The 19,599-nt window shown below is 38.9% G+C and overlaps 1 protein-coding gene across 1 annotated transcript; it reads left to right on the top strand.

Annotated features, from left to right (window-relative positions):
- The first annotated feature begins 1,289 nt into the window (after positions 1-1,289).
- On the top strand, positions 1,290-19,197 carry LOC139735286 (palmitoyltransferase ZDHHC16-like). Its single transcript, XM_071646042.1, is given in 10 exon segments — positions 1,290-1,348; positions 3,617-3,898; positions 4,740-4,931; positions 6,206-6,247; positions 6,249-6,324; positions 7,161-7,294; positions 8,399-8,467; positions 13,298-13,534; positions 14,213-14,286; positions 18,807-19,197. Coding segments are annotated over 9 exon segments (1,113 nt in total). The 5' UTR covers positions 1,290-1,348; positions 3,617-3,718; the 3' UTR covers positions 18,916-19,197.
- Positions 19,198-19,599: the final 402 nt, after the last annotated feature.

Below are 19,599 nucleotides of genomic sequence, written 5' to 3'. Positions count from 1 at the left end.
CCTTGTGACTTCTGGAACTACCTTTACAGCTAGCTAGTAACACTATACAAGCAACGAAGTATGCATCGACATCAATTATTCAATCGAATGTAGTTTCGTTCGAATTGGTTCAGTTATTTCTTTCTATTGATTTGATGTAATTCAGATTACTGTTAGATCCGTTCATGACGTCAAAATGCAAAGTGAAATTTACAGAATATAGTTGATTGTAATTACTATGATGAGTTGATACTTACACGATTAAGATTTTTGTTTTCAATAATGTATAAACGCGAGCGCAATACAACGAACAAGTTTGAATTAGGTCTACATTAGACTTATCGCACAAGCCCACTCTGCACTTCGAAAAGTTACCGGTAAATTTTTATTGTGATGTACAGGTAGCACCCGGAGAGATCAGGCCTACAAAATGTTAACATTTGACACATCGGCGATTGTGTTCCAACTATCAGCATCTCGGACATAAACATAGGGCCTAATATTAATTTTGTCACCTTGAAATGAAACTTAATCCTTCTCTTCCACGCGTAGAAAATGAATGTCATGATGATTCCTGATTCATAAGCAGGCCTATCTTTAATTGTCACCACGATTTTTAGCATTTTTATTTCGATCTTAGTTTTCTGAGTGACGTCATTATGGTTACCTTAACAAAATGAAATTGTGTCTACTGATGAATTGAACACACACGAAATAACGGGATCTCATATTACTATAGACTTCACATTTTTGTCAACCGGAGTATCATTTTACGCAATACTCCTTAATTTTTTTAACCATTAAAGTAGCTTGCTTGGTAGTATAATTTAGTACGAGCACTATGAAGCTAAGTTGTGATTTAGTTGTCCTGTTGTTCTTCACACTATCATCATGGGCACTAGTAGGCTCGCTTCTTTTTTTTGTAAGGTATCACCATAAAGGTTGTCATTGTTATTTCTTTCCGGATTTTACTCAACTCCCTCGCCGACTACGGAAATATGTTTAGAGATACATATCAGAAAAGCAAATAGGGGCCTTATATAGACCTACCGTTATTTCGACACTTGAATACCTCGCGTTCATTCCTCATTCAAGAAGAGAGAAGAGGAGGAGGATTACGCATACTACAGTGTAGTTCGATATCAGTTGATTGTTTACCCAGAGCGAGAGGTACAGATTTTTTGTTTCTGAAGTCAAAGAGCTTTTCCCCAGTATTAAAGTGGCCTTTGGGCTCAAGGAGAGGAGAAAAATGTCTTTGTCTGAAGTTCATCAAGATGTGTGAACGCATTGAAGATACCGTACATGAAATACGAGTTCCTGCCGTCCCCAACTAACAGTTATGGTGCTCTCGTTTGTTTGAAAATTGCGGGTATGTGTTACTATTATTTTGCTTTTAAACCCTTCACATATGAAATTACGTTTGTGATCATTTAACCTGTTGGCTAAATGCAGTTCAAGAGACTGATTTGAGTATGATTTCCGCTTCGCCCTTCCTGCGTCTTTCATGTACACCCTGTAAAGATGTGTATTAAATTAGTCCCACTTGTGTAATTTTGTGTTGTGTACACTTCCCCCGCACCCGAATCACACAATCGAGCTGCAGAGGGTCGTGTCCATGTAAACTTTTCATACGTGATCGTGATGTAGTGGTGTCCAGTACAGTTCTTTTTGGCCTTGGTAACTATACACAGCCCTGTTGCTGTACACCAAGCCGTGCTGGCGCACGGGGACAGACTGAATGTCAGAATGCTGCGTCCGGATCCGGAACTGTGTAAATTTTTGTACTTCCAAATAAGTTTAATGAGCCTAGCCTATCAGTATCAGTATGGACAGTATCATCACTCGACATCAGGGCAGGCTATCCTATTTTATTTCGTGTGTGATTGCTGTAAAATAACATGTAGGTAGTGGTAGACTCACTACAAAAAGATGAAATGCTGGTGTAGCGTGTCAAAATAAATGTTGAGAAATCAAGAAATGTGTATTGTATGCTATATTCTAGTGAGGTGTACCTGCACCTCGCCAAGGACCCTTGATCCTCGCCCTGCATAAAATTGCTACATAAAGCACTGAACAAAATGTACGCCCAAGACTGTGTTCAGTACCGGTACTTGAAACTTTGCAGGGTTACCACAACCAAGCAAACTGAGGTGAAAACTGGTCAGTTTTTCTTCAAAATCTTAAATCTATATAGAAATCTAAGGAATAAGTGTTGCAAGTATCATCATGATTACCGCACGTCTTTTACGTGCTTTGTCTATGATAGGAGCGCAGGGTGGCGAGGTGCGGGCCCCTTCCGTGGCGCACACCTATTCTGCATTGTTTGTGTTTAATGATGATAGCGGTAAATTTCTGTTATCGATCACTTAACTTTTGGTTCCATTGGAATCTTCAGCATATTTTCTCTATGTTGCAAGTATTTTGTATTAATGTTTGTTTCAATTCAGTTACAAAGTAACCAATGATTATAAATGATAACATGTATTTACATCACAATATTTCTTAAGGGATCATTTTCAATAAGCCTACTTTGTGCTTCTCATGATTCCGCCACTATCATATTTGACACTATATATTTTTGTTTGTTTGTTTGTTTGTCTGTTTGTTTTTAATGCAAAGTTTGTAAACCAATTATGAAAGTGGATATAAATGAAATGAAATGAAATGAAATATGTGAGTAGGGTTTCATAGGATTTCAGTGATGTACGTATGTAGTGCTATTTAAACATGCACACTCATTAACCATGACGAGGTGCAGGTCACTCAAGTATACTTGATATACTCAAACTGAAGTGTATTTACAAAAGGGAAATAACTTCATGTACGATGTAGATCTACAATGTAGACCGTCTTCTATTGAGAACTGAGCTCGGAGATGATGTAAAGTATGAAGATGAACTGAACTTCAAGAAGTCTGGTAGTGCTCTGATTTTATTCTGGGACATCTTGCTCTCAGCAAATCTTGCCAGTGAACATAATTCACATAAATTACAGTATTTACAAATATTGATTATTCAATATCTACAAAAACTAATAGAAATAAAGGGAATAGAGGACTCTAATAAAGCAGAGTGGTCTAACTCTGTAAATCAACCACAGAAGGGCATGAGATGATAGAAGTAGGGGGGGGGGGTGATCAGATAAGAATGGGAGCTGTCTGTCAGGGCTGAACTAAAGAATCAGATGTAAGATGGAATGACAAGACAGACAGGAGGAGAGTGCTAGACAAACAAGATATACAGCATTGTTAAGTAAATGGCGGCAAAATAATGGTCCTACTCTGGCAGTCAAGGGTTGTGTGACCTCAAGATTAGTGTCATTTGTATTTCTAAGCTACAGAATAGTAGGTGCTTTCTCACATGTTTCAGCTTCTCTATGAAATCCATTACTATCCAACTTTTGCCATAAATTATGAAAATAATGCAATAGACAGTAGGTTTTCTAGATATTGCTGAAAAGCAGTACTACTAGTTAACAAATACTAGTGATTAGTATTACGTGTACTTGCTTGTTTGCTTCGTTGCTCCAGCCCTATGAATTTAAATTATTTTATATTTCAAGCTTACAAAACTTCTTGTCAACCTGTGAAAAGTTGTTTTATGTTGAGTGTCGTGCTGTTTGTTCCTCTTTTTCTTAGCTTGAATGTGCAGTAGCAATATTGCATGAGTCGGCTGCTCAAGTTTGCCCCAGACCAGACCAGAATGAAAGTGGACCCCTTTTGACCTTTGTCTCACTTATCATGAAAGAAAACAACAGAAGGATGGGGCTGTCTCGTCGCCTACTGGAGGTCTGGCTTGCTTTCAAAATGGCAGTCAGGTCACTGACCTACAATTCATTCACCTCAACCAGCAGCGTGATTGATGTTGCTATGGAACCTGTCATCTGGATTGTGGAGCATATAACAAAATACATGGGACCGGTGAGCTTATTCTTTTATAATTTTTTTTTTTTTTTTTTTGGTTAATTCAGCTTCAATGATGTGAAAATATAAAGTATTTGTGTGATTATTCCTTTGTTATGATGGCAAAAGGAAGGAGTGCTCAGGCAATATCCCTCTTCCCTCTTGTTGGGCAGTAGCCTTATAAATTTGCTACCTTCCCCTTCCCCTGCAATATTCAAGAGTGTACAGTCACCACTGTTTAATTAGAACTTGGATAAAGATGAACATTGCTTTGATCTGACAGTGTCATGGCAACATTTTTAGCACACATTAATTTTTAGCCTTTATACAGAATAGGACATGACTCAAACAAAACAAAATTCTCACAAGGTTTTTCAGTAAATGTATTCCCAAATTTAACCATGGGTATCAAAAACAAAAACAGAGGTAAAGAAAAAAAAATGCAGTTGTGAAAATTTTGTGAGTTGCCCACTGGCATGCCTAGCCCCAACTTTTGTTTGTCACATAATGGACTGTGGTTCAAAGCCAGTAGTTCAGTGGCTATATTTTGGAACAGTTGGCAGAATGATGATGCATTTGAGAATTAGTTGATGTGTACATTAACAAAACTTGTCAGGGAAATACTGAAAACTTTTTTTGATGAATGCATGCAGACATACTTAGGTGGCCTAAGATTTATGATATTTAAATGTGTTCAAACCATAGTATGAAGCATGGACTTGTGTATCTAAATTCGCGTACTAAGTGTGTGGATGAATCAATATCTGCTCTATACTTTGGACATTGGTCTAACTCTGAAGTTCTAACTGTATATATCATGAATGATTTTGTCCTCTTTCTCTCTGTTGTGTCGCCATAGATCATGGTTGTCTTGGTCGTGATGCTGACAACATTTGTGACTGTCGTTATGTACCTGGTCGTCCTCCCCGCCGCCTCCGATCGCAGCTTGGCGGAGACCATGTTCCACCTCACGTTTGGACATTGGCTGCTCGTGAACATCACATTCCACTACTACAAAGGCTGTACCACATCCCCTGGCCATCCTCCTCAGGTTTGTCCAAGCTAGTTGCCTTTCATAAAAAGGAACCACTGAAATTAACATCTACTTAAAGGGGAATTCCATCCTGATACTACACTGTATGTTGCATTATATAAAAGCAGCAAAAATCAGAAAAAGTAGATTCATGAAATTTTTTGGGGAAAAATTAAGATGCTCAAAAAAAAAGTTATGAACCCATAACATTTAGAGAGTAAGACAAATTTTAAACTGTATGACGTAGGTGTTGAGCAGGTCTCTATTCTGCTTATACACAAAAAATCACAAATTTTCATTTTCTCACAAGAACAATTGTGACCCGCTACAACAAAATGGTCCTAAAGTCGCGCACGAGATCATAAGACGTGAAAATCGAGTTTGAAGTCAGAGCATCAAAACTGGTCAAATAACTTACGATTTTCTGAATTTGACATATTATTAGAGTCTGACATGTCTTCTATCATCTGTCGAAATTTAGAAGCAAAATGATGAAAGGAAAGATTTTAAAAAATAGCGTTTTTCTGGGCCATGTTTTTTGGCGTTTCAAACGAAGCAGGAACTGGTTCGAACATTTGGATTGAGCGCCACAGATAGGCTCCGCCCCTAACAACGACTAGAGTGATCCCATTGGTCAGTTTGCATGCTTGCCGCTAACCAGAGTGTGAAGCTCGCACACTCCCCAGTCGACTGGTGCGTGGTGGCGGGGTGCGCTATGCCCAGCCGCTTCTCCTGGAATCCTGGTCATCTGATTGGTCGGTGAGGAGACCGCCGACGCTGTGTTTAAATGAGCATTGCTGGGGGTTGCTAGGGCTTACCTTCTATTGTCCGGTAGGTGAATACTGACTTGCGTGTCCCCTGGTCGTGATTGCATCGCAAGGAGAACTTTTAGGGCGCTTTTCTCAAAACAGTGATTTCCCAGACGTCTCGACATGCTCTCTTTTAAACATCGATATCTCCGCAGCCGATTATATTTTTATAAGATGTGTTATATATCAATTTAAAGCAGAAAGATTAGGGAATTGTGTCATGCAATTTTCAAATAATCAACCTCGCCCGACTTTAGGATCATTTTGTTGTAGCGGGTCACAATTTTCTTCAGATATGTTCTTACTGACCAAATTTTTCTTAATAATTGTACTACACATTCCTGTGGGTAGTGCTGTTTCTCTCCTAATCTTTACCATTTTTCAGTTGCAAATGTTTGGAGGTCTGTTAAAGATGGTAAATGAGCCGTGCACAGAGAGCTTGTCTGACAAATTTTGCCTGCTTTCCATTTGCTCTCTCTGCAGATTGTGTCGGACACAGGAGCAGGGAGTATATGCAAAAAGTGCAATCGCACCCAAGCCGTTGCGCACCCATCACTGTAGTGTCTGCAAGACGTGTATTCTGAAGATGGATCACCACTGCCGTATCCTTGCCAGCCTGATGTATGTTGCTTAACCCGTTGAGGACGGACTGATTTTGCTACGACATGCATTTCCCATAGACACTTGCTCGAGTATACTGGGGACTCGTCCTCAACGGGTTAAATGTTAGTTCCTCTCTTTTCAAACTGGGGATAGCCCCAACCCTGGTCTTGATTTCTTTCAATGTGTAGGAAAGCCACCAGAACACTTTATGGATTAATAAAAATGAAGGTATCTCATTTTACTGAATAAGTACCGATATGTGCGATGGAGGGAGTACAAGTCAATGAAGAAGGAGAACAACAAAATCTGTCACCAAAAGGGAGAAATTTGTCACTGACAGGATTCTTCTGTGGTTATTTCATACATCAGTAATTTGTTTTTTGTTGTTTGTCTTTTTCTCATTTTCGGTACCATCTATATCAAATTTGGTAGTAAGAATGATAATCAATACCTGAAAGGGGGGGGGGGGGAATAGAAGTAAGTAACAAATTCAGTCATTACAGTGGATTTACCAGAGTTGCATGACTTTGGCTGCAATGGTGGAAGTCTGTTTTGCAGTCCTCTAAATTTCTACTTAATTCTCATTTAAGAATGAATATCAGGCAAAGCCTACCACCAGCAACTCGGGCAGAAAAAGAAGTTGAGTTTCAGTGTTGTTTTTCTTGTTGTTGTCAGTATATTTGTAATGGCCACTCTTTTAGAGTAGAAACTCAGACAGGATAGTGCTGCTGGCATTGCTGACAATTGGCCCACTCCTCTTGAGGATGTTTCACAACTGATTGTCTTAGCACTGTCATGTCCAAACTTCCTTGACGAGCAACTCCACGTTCGCCAGCCTGGCTCAACAACTGCGTAGGGCACTTTAATCATCGCTACTTTATGCTCTTCTGCATCTACATGTGGATGGGGACGGTCTACGTGTCCATTTCTGTCTGGCCTCAGTTTAGGGAAGAGTTTTTCGATGCCAGAGTGAGTACACAAAGCCAGGTAGCTAGCCAGCGATAGACCTGTTCTGTAATGTATTCAGATTTTAAATGCATGCTTTGTTCACAAAAGTTGCTGTAGTTACCACAAGGCTTGCTGGAGGTTTGCCCTACCTAGCAACAACTAAGTGCATTCCTTCCTGTGGAACTTCATGGGAGGGAGCAGGTAAATGAAATGCCTTGTTACTAGACTGTAGGAAAAGATACTACCATGATAAATTCAACGGTTTAGAATGATAAGGGCGTTAAGTTGCCACAAGACCCATAGTGTTCAAGACAACTTAACGCCCTTCTCATTCTCAACAGACGAATTGTACTGCATTACAGAAACGGTCTATTGAAAAAGAAGAGAAGTTAGCTTATAGTTTTAAAAACACACACACACACACACACACAGATACAACAAACAAACAAATGGCAACAGTGAGAGAGTGCTCTGGTGAATATCAAATTAAGAATGTGATGCCCAACCAAATGATTCAATGATATTTCGTGTGTGCATGCTTGTAAGAAGTGCTAATAATGTCATGCATTAATCATTTATTATTTACAGTTTGTGTTTTCAAAACGGTGGACACTGAAAACCACAAAAAAAAACTGAACATTGATGATAGCTGTGAATTCTAAATGGCATTAAAGTGGATTAGTCCCTCAATCTGTAAGCTTAATACTCACCAGGGGAGAGAAATTTCTTGTTCACTTTTCACCTTGTCTCTGTGTCTTTTCAAACATGTAACTGCAAGAATACCCCCCTCTTTATTTTTTTGGGAAAAGGAGGCATTACGTGCCCATCTCTGACTGTGTATTAAAGTTTTGTAAATGCCGCAGCTTTGCCGTATCTTTTGTGCTCAAAGTATAATCAGTGTGTGTTAGTCAATATCTCCTCAATGTTGGAAATCATTTATGAAGAATATAAAATCAAGTGCTGAATCAATAGTGTGAGAGTAAGGGTGTGCTCTTTACGTTGTCAATCCATGCAAAAGTGTAGGCCAATGTGATGGTGTCCACAACCACTGTCCAGTCAGTATTCAAATCACCATGATTATCATTTCGTTCACCTTTACTCCTACATATTGCATTTGCGACATAGAAAACTTTTGAAAGTCTGTTTGGCGGATCTGTATTTGCGCAAGCAATGGAAGTCTATAATCAGGCAAAAGTGAGTATTATCATCATTTGTCTTGGGCGCTTCAGGTACGTGCATGCGATATCACAAACTCAAAAAAATTGCTTATTTACAGCATGCCAAGCTTGACGAAGCCCATATTATCTTCTGCATGCTGTGTTTGGTCAATATAACACTTACAGGCATCAATGCATCATGATATACTTTAGCGCCTTTGCTACAGAATAAACCAGTATTATTCTGTTGTTTCTCTCCATGTAGCATGGTCAGTAGTAGCCAGCACCAGTATTTGGGGATGTTGCCAAACTTTCACAATCGCAATCATACTATCAGAGCTTGCTTACTCATCTAGTCTTTGCTGTTAACAGTGGATGCACAGTTCCAAATCACTTGATATTCTCAGACCAGACCATGAAGGTTTATGATAACTCTTGATTGTTTTTGTTGTTTGTTTGTTTTTGTTTCTTGGCAAGGATCTTCAAATCTTTCTAATTCACTGAAAGTTTTGGGAACAGAATTCAAAATTCTGTTGTCTTTCTTCTACTGAAGCAATCAAGTTGGTGATCATTAACTCAGACAAATGAGAAATACGACTTCGTGCCTTTGAGGAAGAGCTAGACAGGAATATTTTATTAAATTCTAGGATCAATTATTTGTTCTCTCAAGAATTGTCAAGGGATTCCAGCATTGAAACAGAGTAGTCAGTATCCCACTTCATTTATACTCAAAATACAAATAGCAGAATGCATTTGTTTACTACCAATAAAAACTGAGTATTTGAAATAGATGGGCTCACCATGTTATGAACAGGACACAACATCACATAGTTCATGCCTGCAAATACCAACATTGATTTTTTTTTTTTTAATCAGTTATCCATTGCTTTTTAGTGCTACCATCATCAGCAGTCATTCATCAGTTCTGCAAATTATAGAGCATGCTGAATTTGCTACAATATAGATAATGATTAGTAGCTCTTGTTAGTCTTGAGGTGGCTCGCAGATGTTAGTGTCTTTGTCTTCTTTTATTTTGGCTTTGTTGTGTGTTTTTTTTGTGTGTGTGTGCATCTTTGTGTTGCAATGCATCGCTGCAACCAAAAAAAAAAATCATTAAAGGTAGCCTTTAGATGCAAGGCCTTCCCAATGTCAGCAAATTTTGTGTTTTTGTCGTTCCATGGCTAGATTACCAAAAAGTTACAAAGAGGCCTCCACGGCTCTCTCCATTGTACTTACAGTTATTTAGTCCCGCTTCTAGCACCACATTGCCTTGGATGAATCCTGTCATGTGCATTTCACTTTGCTTCAATTACCTCATTCCTCCCCCCCCCCCCCCCCACCCTTACAAGAATATGCACAATTCAATTTCCATATTTGTCAACACTGTGATGTCAAGTTTTAGATATAATTACCTCTCTAGTTGAAAAAAAAAAAATGAGTAAATAGACAAACAAATAAATGAACAGATAAACAAAGATAAAATAAATGGAGACGATACACCAAGCGTTGGTGTTATGGGAGGAAATATTTTCAGGAGCAACTTATTTCTCGAATACCATTTCACTCAGGAAATTTGAAAAAAAAACAAAACAAACGTGAAATAAACTTGACATGAGATCATTCAAGAAATGAATTGTTGATGCTAAAATAAGAGAGAAATTGAAAGGGGTGGGGAAAGTCAAATAATGAAAAAGAATTGTCAGCAAATATTGAATTTCAGATGTTAGCAAGATATACAATAAGTGAAGAATAGCTGTAAAAATAAATAAAGAAATGACATTTTCTAAAATATAGCAATCTTCTCGCGTAATTAACAGTCTAGATTGTTCTTATTAATCTTGCTCACTCTTCTGCCTCCTATGGAGGAATCACTACCCTAATATATCATAATATCCCCACCCCTCCACCCCCCCCCCCCCCCCATAAAAGACTGTGTTTCAGGGAATATTTTTCATCATTGTGTAATCTTGTGATTTGCCTTTTGCTCAAATGTGTCGAGTGTTGCTGCTTGAGCTTCTTCTTTTTTTGTTTACCGTTCATGCTGTTATGATTTTTTTTTTTTATCACTATACGTTAACCTTTCACCATGCTGTAGTCCTCAAGATTAGCTCTGATTATACAAACTGGCCTGGAATCTTGCATTGCGCATAAGTGTACAACATGATGAGTTTGATAACAAGTCATGCAACCAAGGAGTCTGCATATCACATGATGCAGATCACGTGATCCAGCCACAAAATCTCACCAAGATACTTTGTCGCTGTGAAGTATCTCATGCCAGTTTGTGCAATCACTGACCAGTCATAGTTTTGATATGATTGATGCACAAAAGTACCTTGCACCCCTTTGCCTATTGTAAACTTCTGTGGCCCGCTCCAAATCCTTTCTTTTATGATTAGTTGCAAGCGTGGTGTGTCTGTGTTGTTATTTATTTGCACCCGGCATGTTTGATGATTACTGAATGTTCCAGTCACATGATTTCTTTATATGTTTCGGTGCTGCCATCTTCAGATCTGTGGCATTTTGGCTTTTCATGCATTTGTGTTGTTTTGTTCCACCTTGCTTGATCATTGTTATTTGTCTGTGTGGTGGCAGTGTTGTCACAACTTTGTATGTGTGTGTGTGTGTGTGTAAGTGTGTGTTTGTGTGCAGGAGCGGATCCAGGAATTCCATAAAGAGGGGGCGCATTTACAAATTTAAAGGGGGGTGCACACACTCCTCCCCCCATTTTTTTCTTTGCATTTCTTTTGTTTTAACAAAGAAAAAAAATAAAGGGGACGCACACCTGGTGCGCTCTTCCCTGGATCCGCCACCTGTGTGTGTGATTCATCATGTAGCTAGCAGAGAGTGTTGGTTGTGATGGAGGCAGGATAAACTTTTTACCATAAACTTTTTACCATCCAACCTGCTCCACAATTTATTCATCTTGCAGAAGGGTAATTGTTCTCAACGGTAATTAAACTGGTCTAAGTAGGCCTACAGGTGTGGTACATTAGCTATTGCACATATCAGTGTCGTGCTGTGGGTTTGAAAGTTTTTTGGTTTGGTACTAACTGTTCCCTTGCACCCCCACCATTAATTTTTGCGCTGTACTTCTGCAACAGTGCGATGTGTGGACCACGTGTTCTGCCTTCCTCTGATAAGAAGCTTAGTGGAATACTTGCATAGTATCTTTGGACTAAAAGTTAGATTTGAAAATGAAAAAAAGCAATTAAACAAACATACACACTACTGATACCTGAAAATAACCTTTAAAACTTTTTCTCACATTTTCAAAAAAAAAAAGCATTTTTCGATAAGTGAAGTGGAAGACAGCTTTCAGAGAATTGTTCTCATTTGATCAAGAACCCATTCTGTATGAGTACATACAAAATGCAGTTGTGTACAGTAGCTTTGACAATAGCATTGAGTGTGGATGTAAAGATGTACACTTCAGAATGTGGCGTATGCGAGTATGCCATGGTCCTATGCTGACACAGCTTTTCTAGTCTGCATGTATACCATTTTGGGATGAGGTTCAAATCAAGATATTAAAGGCAACACTTTCATTGTTGTGATTATCCATACACCGTGGATGGATGGATAGGTAGGTGTGGAAATAGGTCCACTATTAAAGTCTTGCATTGGCACATTTTTTTTTTGACAGGTTTTTGTCAGAGCTTTCAGGTCTCTGGTTCTACAGGAGGCTCCCTGAAAACACAAATATCTCTTCTTGGCAATACAAGATCATAAAATACAACTTGTACAAGACTGGCTGATTTGGGAATAATGTTTTCAAATCAAGATGAATGTTTATAAATGCTTGTTTCTTTTTAAATGCTCTTTGGAACCTTCCTCATATTGATGTGTAAATGTTGAGAGCTAGAGTTGCCATGGACCTGATATTCAAGGACATTCATCGCATCGTTAATTAATTCATGCCCCTGTACATCTCAAAAGCGCCACAAAGACATTTTTAGCATGCTTCACTGCTTTGATCCCATCATTGTCGCCGCCAGCAAGCCGGGAGAAGAACAAGACGGAGATTCGAGAAATCTAAAACTATATGCACAGAAGAAAATAATTCACAAAATCAAGTAAAGTAAATTTGCAGTTATGGTGTATGTTAGGAAATCATGCCTCAAACAATTTCTCTTGGGAGAAGCAGGCAGTTTTTAAAAGAAAGCTAATATTTTGGCAGAATGATTGTCATTTGTGATCTCAATATTTCACTTTTCCGCAGCTTATTCCAGAGCAAGAAGGGACGGTAATGGTAGAGAACAGATATATTTTGCCATTAGGCAAGGTCATATGCGTGTGCGAAAATGTACGAATCAGCAATTACCCATCTTTTGACACAAAATTTGTCATGATCTCAGGTTTTGCTGCTCCTCACCATCTGTATTTATTCAAAGACATTTCCGTTTGAAAAAGGCACATCAGTGAAACAAGACTGAAATGAGGGAAACGATTCTATTGTTAGTGACGATACATGATCACACAATCGTTATTGTCTAGACACCTGAATGTACTCATTAAGATGCACATAATCATGTGTCAACGACGATGATTACATCAGAGAAAGACTGTCGTGAACAGTCCATGTGTATTAGGTCCATGGAGTTACTGACTTTTACAGCCTAGTTAGTTAATCTTTCTTACAAACTTAATCAGCTCATTGACTCAGTTATCTGTGAGCACAAGTTAAGGTCATATATTTTTGTTAATCTATTCATTTATCTGTTTTACTTTAAGGGTGTTTTTTTTTTTTTTTTGGGGGGGGGGGGCATTTGTGATGGGTTGTATCAAATGGGATCATATTTCTCACTATGAACCTCTGATCAGGGATATGCTTGACAGAGATGATGTCCATTTGCCTTTGTTCCAGGTTGCAGAGGCTAACCAGACAGGCAAAGTGGCCCTACCCGTGGTGAAATACAGCCTGACCGCCAGCGAGAGCATCTACCACAAGGCGGTCGTCGTGCAGTTCTTCATCTGCCTGGGGGTGGTGTTCGCTCTCGGGACGTTGACGGTGTGGCACGCCCTGCTCGTATCCAGGGGAGAGACGAGCATCGAACAGCACATCAACAACTCGGAGAGGAAACGGCTGAAGGAAGTCAATATTGTGAGTGGGCTTTGGTATGTGTGGATGGGAGTTTATGTGTATGTGTGTATGACAGTTGTGGGGGGGGGGGGTATGTGCTTATTGAATGCATGCTCCCATTCATTTGTAATTTTGCTGTCTTTTCATTTCATCTGGTTGTTATTGATTGAGCAAATGAAATATTTTATGTTTCAGTTGGTTCCTAGGGCAATTACCCCTGGACATTTTAAGATGCTGCCATATGCCATGACTAGTGGGTCCACAACTTTGAATTTTAGCAGGTTGTAAAGGGAAAATTTTGATTATTGTGCTGAGATACATGTGCACTCATAAGCTCTGAAATCTCTCATCAGATTTTAATATGTTTCCGGACATATTAGACCCACTTGTAATTTTTTTTTTTTAGATTGTTTCTATGCATAGTGATTGGAATGTCCCACATTATGTAGGATTTGTGCAAAAAAAAAAAAAAAAAAAAAAAAGAAGCATGTTGCTGCAACACAACTTAAACCGTGGATCATGCGGCGTGAATGATGATTTACTAGCAATCAAAGGATCACAACTTTCACATCATTCATCTGAATTTGATTTCATAGCCTCAGGTTACTTTTGCTTCACATGATTTAGTTTCCAATTTCCAAGATACCTCGAATGGCTGTTCCATTAAATCTCATTTGTTTATCTCTGTCACATTTTCAGATCTACAAGAATCCATACGACTTTGGGTTTAAGCAAAACTGGCGAATCCTGCTTGGCATAGACGCTCCACACAGGTCAGTAAAGGTTGACTGCTTGTTTCTTTGGGTGAATGCCACAAGGAGGAATTAATCTGTCACACTGCAGTGCACAGTTAACCCGTATAGGATGGACTGATTTTTGTCGAGCCCACCGGAGGTGTGGGGAGACTAAGGGATCGCCTGCTGCATCTGTCCGTCCGTCATCCGTCAGTAACGCTACAAAAACTTGACTAACTCTCTACTGAGGGTTTCAATTTCAATCAAACTTGGAGGGAAGAGTGGTTATACAAAGTTACACATTTTACCAAATATGAAGGGCACCTCAAGGTCAAAGGTCATAGGCAGAGGTCAATGAACTTTAGGGCCCAATGTTAAGTTTTTATGGCGCGTTTCGATTATGGCTCATAACTTTTGATGTATATGTCCGTTTGTCACCAAACTTGGATGGTAGATGTCCCTTTGGGAGTTCAAGGTCACCACAAGGTCAAAGGTCAGAGACAGGGGTCAACAAACTTTTAGGTCCCAATGTTAAGTTTTTATGGCGCGTTTCAATTATGGCTCATGACTTGTGATCCCTTTGTCCGTTTGTGACCAAACTTGGATGGTAGATGTCCCTTGGGGAGTTGAAGGTCATCACAACGTCAAAGGTCACAGACAGGGGTCAACAAACTTTTAGGGCCCAATGTTAAGATTTTATGGCGCGTTTCGATTATGGCTCATAACTTTTGATCCCTATGTCTGTTTGTGACCAAACTTGGATGGTAGATGTCCCTTGGGGAGTTGAAGGTCATCACAAGGTCAAAGGTCACAGACAGGGGTCAACAAACTTTTAGGGCCCAATGTTAAGATTTTATGGCGCGTTTCGATTATGGCTCATAACTTTTGATGTATATGTCCGTTTATGATAGAGCACTTGACTTGCCTCTTTCAGAAGGCATGGGAATAATATTACTCTTAACAGTGAGTCAGAGGAATGTGCACTTTTTTCCAAAAATGAAATTTTGTAGAATTATCTTTATATTTTCCTTATATCATTTTATGCATGTGCCATACACTGTAGTAGTATTCTCATCCAGAAGTGACTGTGTTGAAACTTTAAAAATTCCTAACTTTTGATGGGACTGTCCAATTTTCCTCAAACTTTCATTGATGTTCTACTAATATTGCAGCATTCATTCAATCCTTATGTACAGTCAAACTCGGATACCTCGACATCGGATAAGCCGAATATCACTTACCTCGGGGGCAAAATGAAAGTCCCGATTGTTCCTATGGAGTTTCCGTGTATTAAAATTCGCGTAGCTCGAAAAAGATAACTCGAAGTTCGGTTACCTCGAAGGGAAATCTAATGTCCCGATCTTAATTAACTTATTGTTTTTCCCAGCATGTTGCTCGAATCGAAATTGTAAACATCACTCAGCATCTCCGATTAAGCGCGCGTGGACAGCGAAGACGTGTCACATGTTTTCACACTCGATTGTATATATTCTGAGACCAGAACAATCGCGCGCCCAAGAAGAAATACCCGATACACAGCTGACAAGGAAAATCCCCAACACCACACGTACATGGTATGCACATAGCACCCGTGCCAATGGAGTGCTTTACGATAGAGCACTACGTGCTGCCCCATCATTTGCTTTTCTTTAACCACTGTGTTTTGATTTTTGATCGAGACAGTCATACCGTGCGCGTAGATTTCTCAACCGTCGGGGCGCACCTGCTTACGTTGACAGTTATATCTTTGCCATTAATCACGCTCCACTGTCAAAACATCAATCTACCTCGTAGTGCCTTTTTTTAAACTATTTTTTTTTGCCTTTCACGAAGTTTACTTCCCCGAGAACGCAAGCACTGAAACTTTTTTTTTTCCAGCAATGCGATTATGAAAATCTGGCAGTATAGGCCGATCACAATGAAGAATAGAATACACAGGGCTCCGCACTAAGTTTTATCGGGCCACCAATATCATTGATTTTTATTTTCTGGTGGTCGAAAGTAAAATCTGGTGACAAAAAAAAAATCAGGAAAAACATTAGAAAAACTAAATCGGTCCTACTAAACATAGACAAATTAATATTAAGCATTATTGAAGTGATACAGATGTCCATGTCTAAAACAAATGAATAGAAAATTCAATCATCTTACTTAGTGTTTAAAGATTTGACAAGTTAATAGGCGTAGATATTATTATAAAAGTTGATGCCAATATATTGAGGAGGTCAAAACTTACGTTTGAAATGAGAAAATGGGAGCATTTGCTGACATTTGTTAGCATCCGACATTTGTTTTAGCATTGTAAAAAACCGAAAGTTACCGTTATTCATTTCTAAATGTAAAAGCAAACAACCGACATTCAATTTAGAATCTTACGGAGCTGAATACTATCGTAATCCATTTCCAAACGTGAAAGCAAACATCCGCTATTTGTTTTAGCATCTAACTGAGCGGATTAATACCATTAATCATTTCCAAAATTTAAAGCAACAATCTGTTATTTATTTTTGCATCGTACGGAGCAGAATATTACCGTTATTCATTTCAAACATCCGACATTTATTTCATTATCGAACGGAGCCGAATGTTACTGCTGTCCACTTCCGAAAGTGAAATGAATCATCTGACAATTATTTTATCATCGCACGGAGCCGAATGTTACTGTTTTTCATTTTTGAACGTAAAGGCAGACATCAGACATTTTGGACTATGAAACGTATAGCTGAATGTTACTGATATTTATTTTGAAATGTACCGTAGCAAATATCCAATATATATATATTTTTTTATCATCGTATGGGGCAGAATGTTACTGCTGTTCACTTCCAAACATGCCAAACGTAAAAGCAATCATTCGACATGTATTTTAGCATCTTCCGGAGCTGAATGCTATTGACATTTACTTTCGGACGTATCCGGCATTTATTTTATCAGCGTACGGAGTTGAATGTTATTGTTATTCACTTCAGAACATCAAAGCAAACATTCGACATTTATTTTAGCATCTTTCGGAGCTAAATGTTATTGCAATTTACTTTCGAACATAGAAGCAAACATCCAGCATTTATTTCATCATTGTCAGGAGTTGAATAATAAATTATTGTTACTCTTTTCCGAACGTCAAAGCAAACATCAAACATTGACTTTACCATTAAACGCAGCTGAATGTTACTGTTATTCTTTTCGAAATTTAAAAGCAAACATCAGACAGTTATTTTAGCATCATATGGACATGATGGAGCAGAATATTACTGCTATTTTCTTCCGAACATAAAAACGATCATCTGACATCTATTTTAGCATCTTCCGGAGCCGAATGCTATTGCTATTTACTTTCAAAAGTATAAGGAAACATCCGACATTTATTTAACCATCGTACGGAGTTGAATGTTATTGTTTTTCATTTCCGAACGTCATAGCAAAAATTCGACATTTATTTCAGCGTCTTCCGGAGCCGAATGTTATCCTTATTCATTTCCGAACGCAAAATCAAATATCTAACATTAGTTCTAGCACCATACGGAGCTGAGTCTTATCGTTATTCATTTCCAAAAGTATGAGCAAACATCCGACATTTATTTTAGTATCATACCGAGTCGAATATTACCGTCATTCATTTCCACAATTAAACGCAAAACTTTGACATTTATTTTAGCATCTTACGTAACCGATTGTTACCGCTGTTCATTTTGAAAAGTGAAGGCAAACATCCGACTTTTTTTTTTTTTGGTGGCGCGATCGGGCCACCAAAATCTTTATTTCTGAAATTTTGATTTCATTTCCTATTTTCACTCAATTCATTCATATAAAAGTTGATTCAATTCAAATTGACAAGCATGCAAACAATCACTAGGCACTATAACAGACACCATGTTGAACATCGATAAACGTTGAACATCGATAAACATCGGACAAGTCGAAGAAAATTCGACGTACGGTACCTCGAAATTCGCGTACGTCGAACCATTTTCTTCAGTCCCGACGAATTCGAGGTATCCGAGTTTGACTGTATATGAAGGTGAATTTGTCCTTTAACTCTCACCAGTTTTTGAAGTGCAGAGCAAAGATGTAGCAGACACTTGGTTACTATCCTTTGGTTAAAGAGAAATTCCATCCTGATATGTTGCTCAGAGAATTAAATTGGTGAAAATTGGGAGAAAATATGGCACATAAAAAATGAATTTCTAAAGTTTAGATAACGAGAGAAATGATTCGGCATGCCGTACCCTGGGGTACTGTCGTAACCTGGGGTACAGCGTTGTGTAGCGCCCTTAAAGTTTGATTGGTTATATTTTTCCTTTGCACAAGGCATTAAAGAGACCAATGTTCACTTATCATGATGATGTGTCCTGCATCAGGTAAGATTGCCTTTGATTTGTGAAAGATGAAATTTAGTCAAAAACAACCCTGGGAAATGAGGTGGAAGATTAAGCACTTGATAAGGCAAGAGTGACTGTTCTTATGTACCCATATTTGTGACTTTATTCTCTTCTGGTCCCATGTCGTGTATTTTGGCGTTAGTTTTATCGTGATATGTCACATTTCATTGACCACTGCAGGACATTCCTCAGACACGTCGTCCTTCCTTCATCCCATCTGCCCGAGGGGGACGGAATTCACTGGGTCAACCAGATCACGCCAGGCTACGTTGGGAAGAATGTTCCCTGACCCTTGACCTGGGAGCAAAGCTCCCCATTTTCACTTCTTAAAAAAAGAAAAAAAAGGAAAAAAATAGAAATTGGTCAGGAACAAGGCAAGCTATGGTAGCTTGCGAAGTGGTAGATACTTGTAGATGACAATCACAGAATGTCTAAGGTATTTTTTTGGAACATTAGTGAAAGAGTTCTAGTGTTTTATAAGTGTGTTGAATGCAATATTGGAACATGATTCTTGCGAGAAAATAGTTGGCATATGTATGGAAGCTCAAACACGATGTTTAGCATGAAGGTGACTTGTTGAAATGATGCAGGTTGCTGTCACAAGGTTTTGGGTGAGAGGACAACTTGTTTCAGTTGACCAAAGGGGGGGGGGGGGGGAGAAGGTACCTTAGCAACCGGGCAAGTTCTAGTAAGTCACCGCATCACCTTTCTGTCCTGAACAAGGTGCTACGACAGGCCAGTGTTGACAAACTGCCCTCTCATTCTAAACTAGGCTGCTGCAAGAATATGGCCAGCAGAATAGTATTACCAACTGGCCTGTTCTCATTCTGTACTTTTCTAAGTTCTCTCATGTGTGGGAGCATTAGGAGCCAATGCTCCAAGGGTTTTATACTGTTGTGTACAAAAAAAGCATTTGTAATATTTTGCCCAGGAATTTTGCCATTCCCATATTTTTCTTGACTCCCACTGGAAG

The sequence above is a fragment of the Diadema antillarum genome, unplaced genomic scaffold, assembly GCF_040938485.1.
Source record: "Diadema antillarum isolate AM-2024a unplaced genomic scaffold, OU_Dant_1.0 seq00000569_RagTag, whole genome shotgun sequence".
NCBI classification, from domain to species: Eukaryota; Metazoa; Echinodermata; class Echinoidea; order Diadematoida; family Diadematidae; genus Diadema; species Diadema antillarum.
This window is presented reverse-complemented; position numbering and strand designations above follow the sequence as displayed.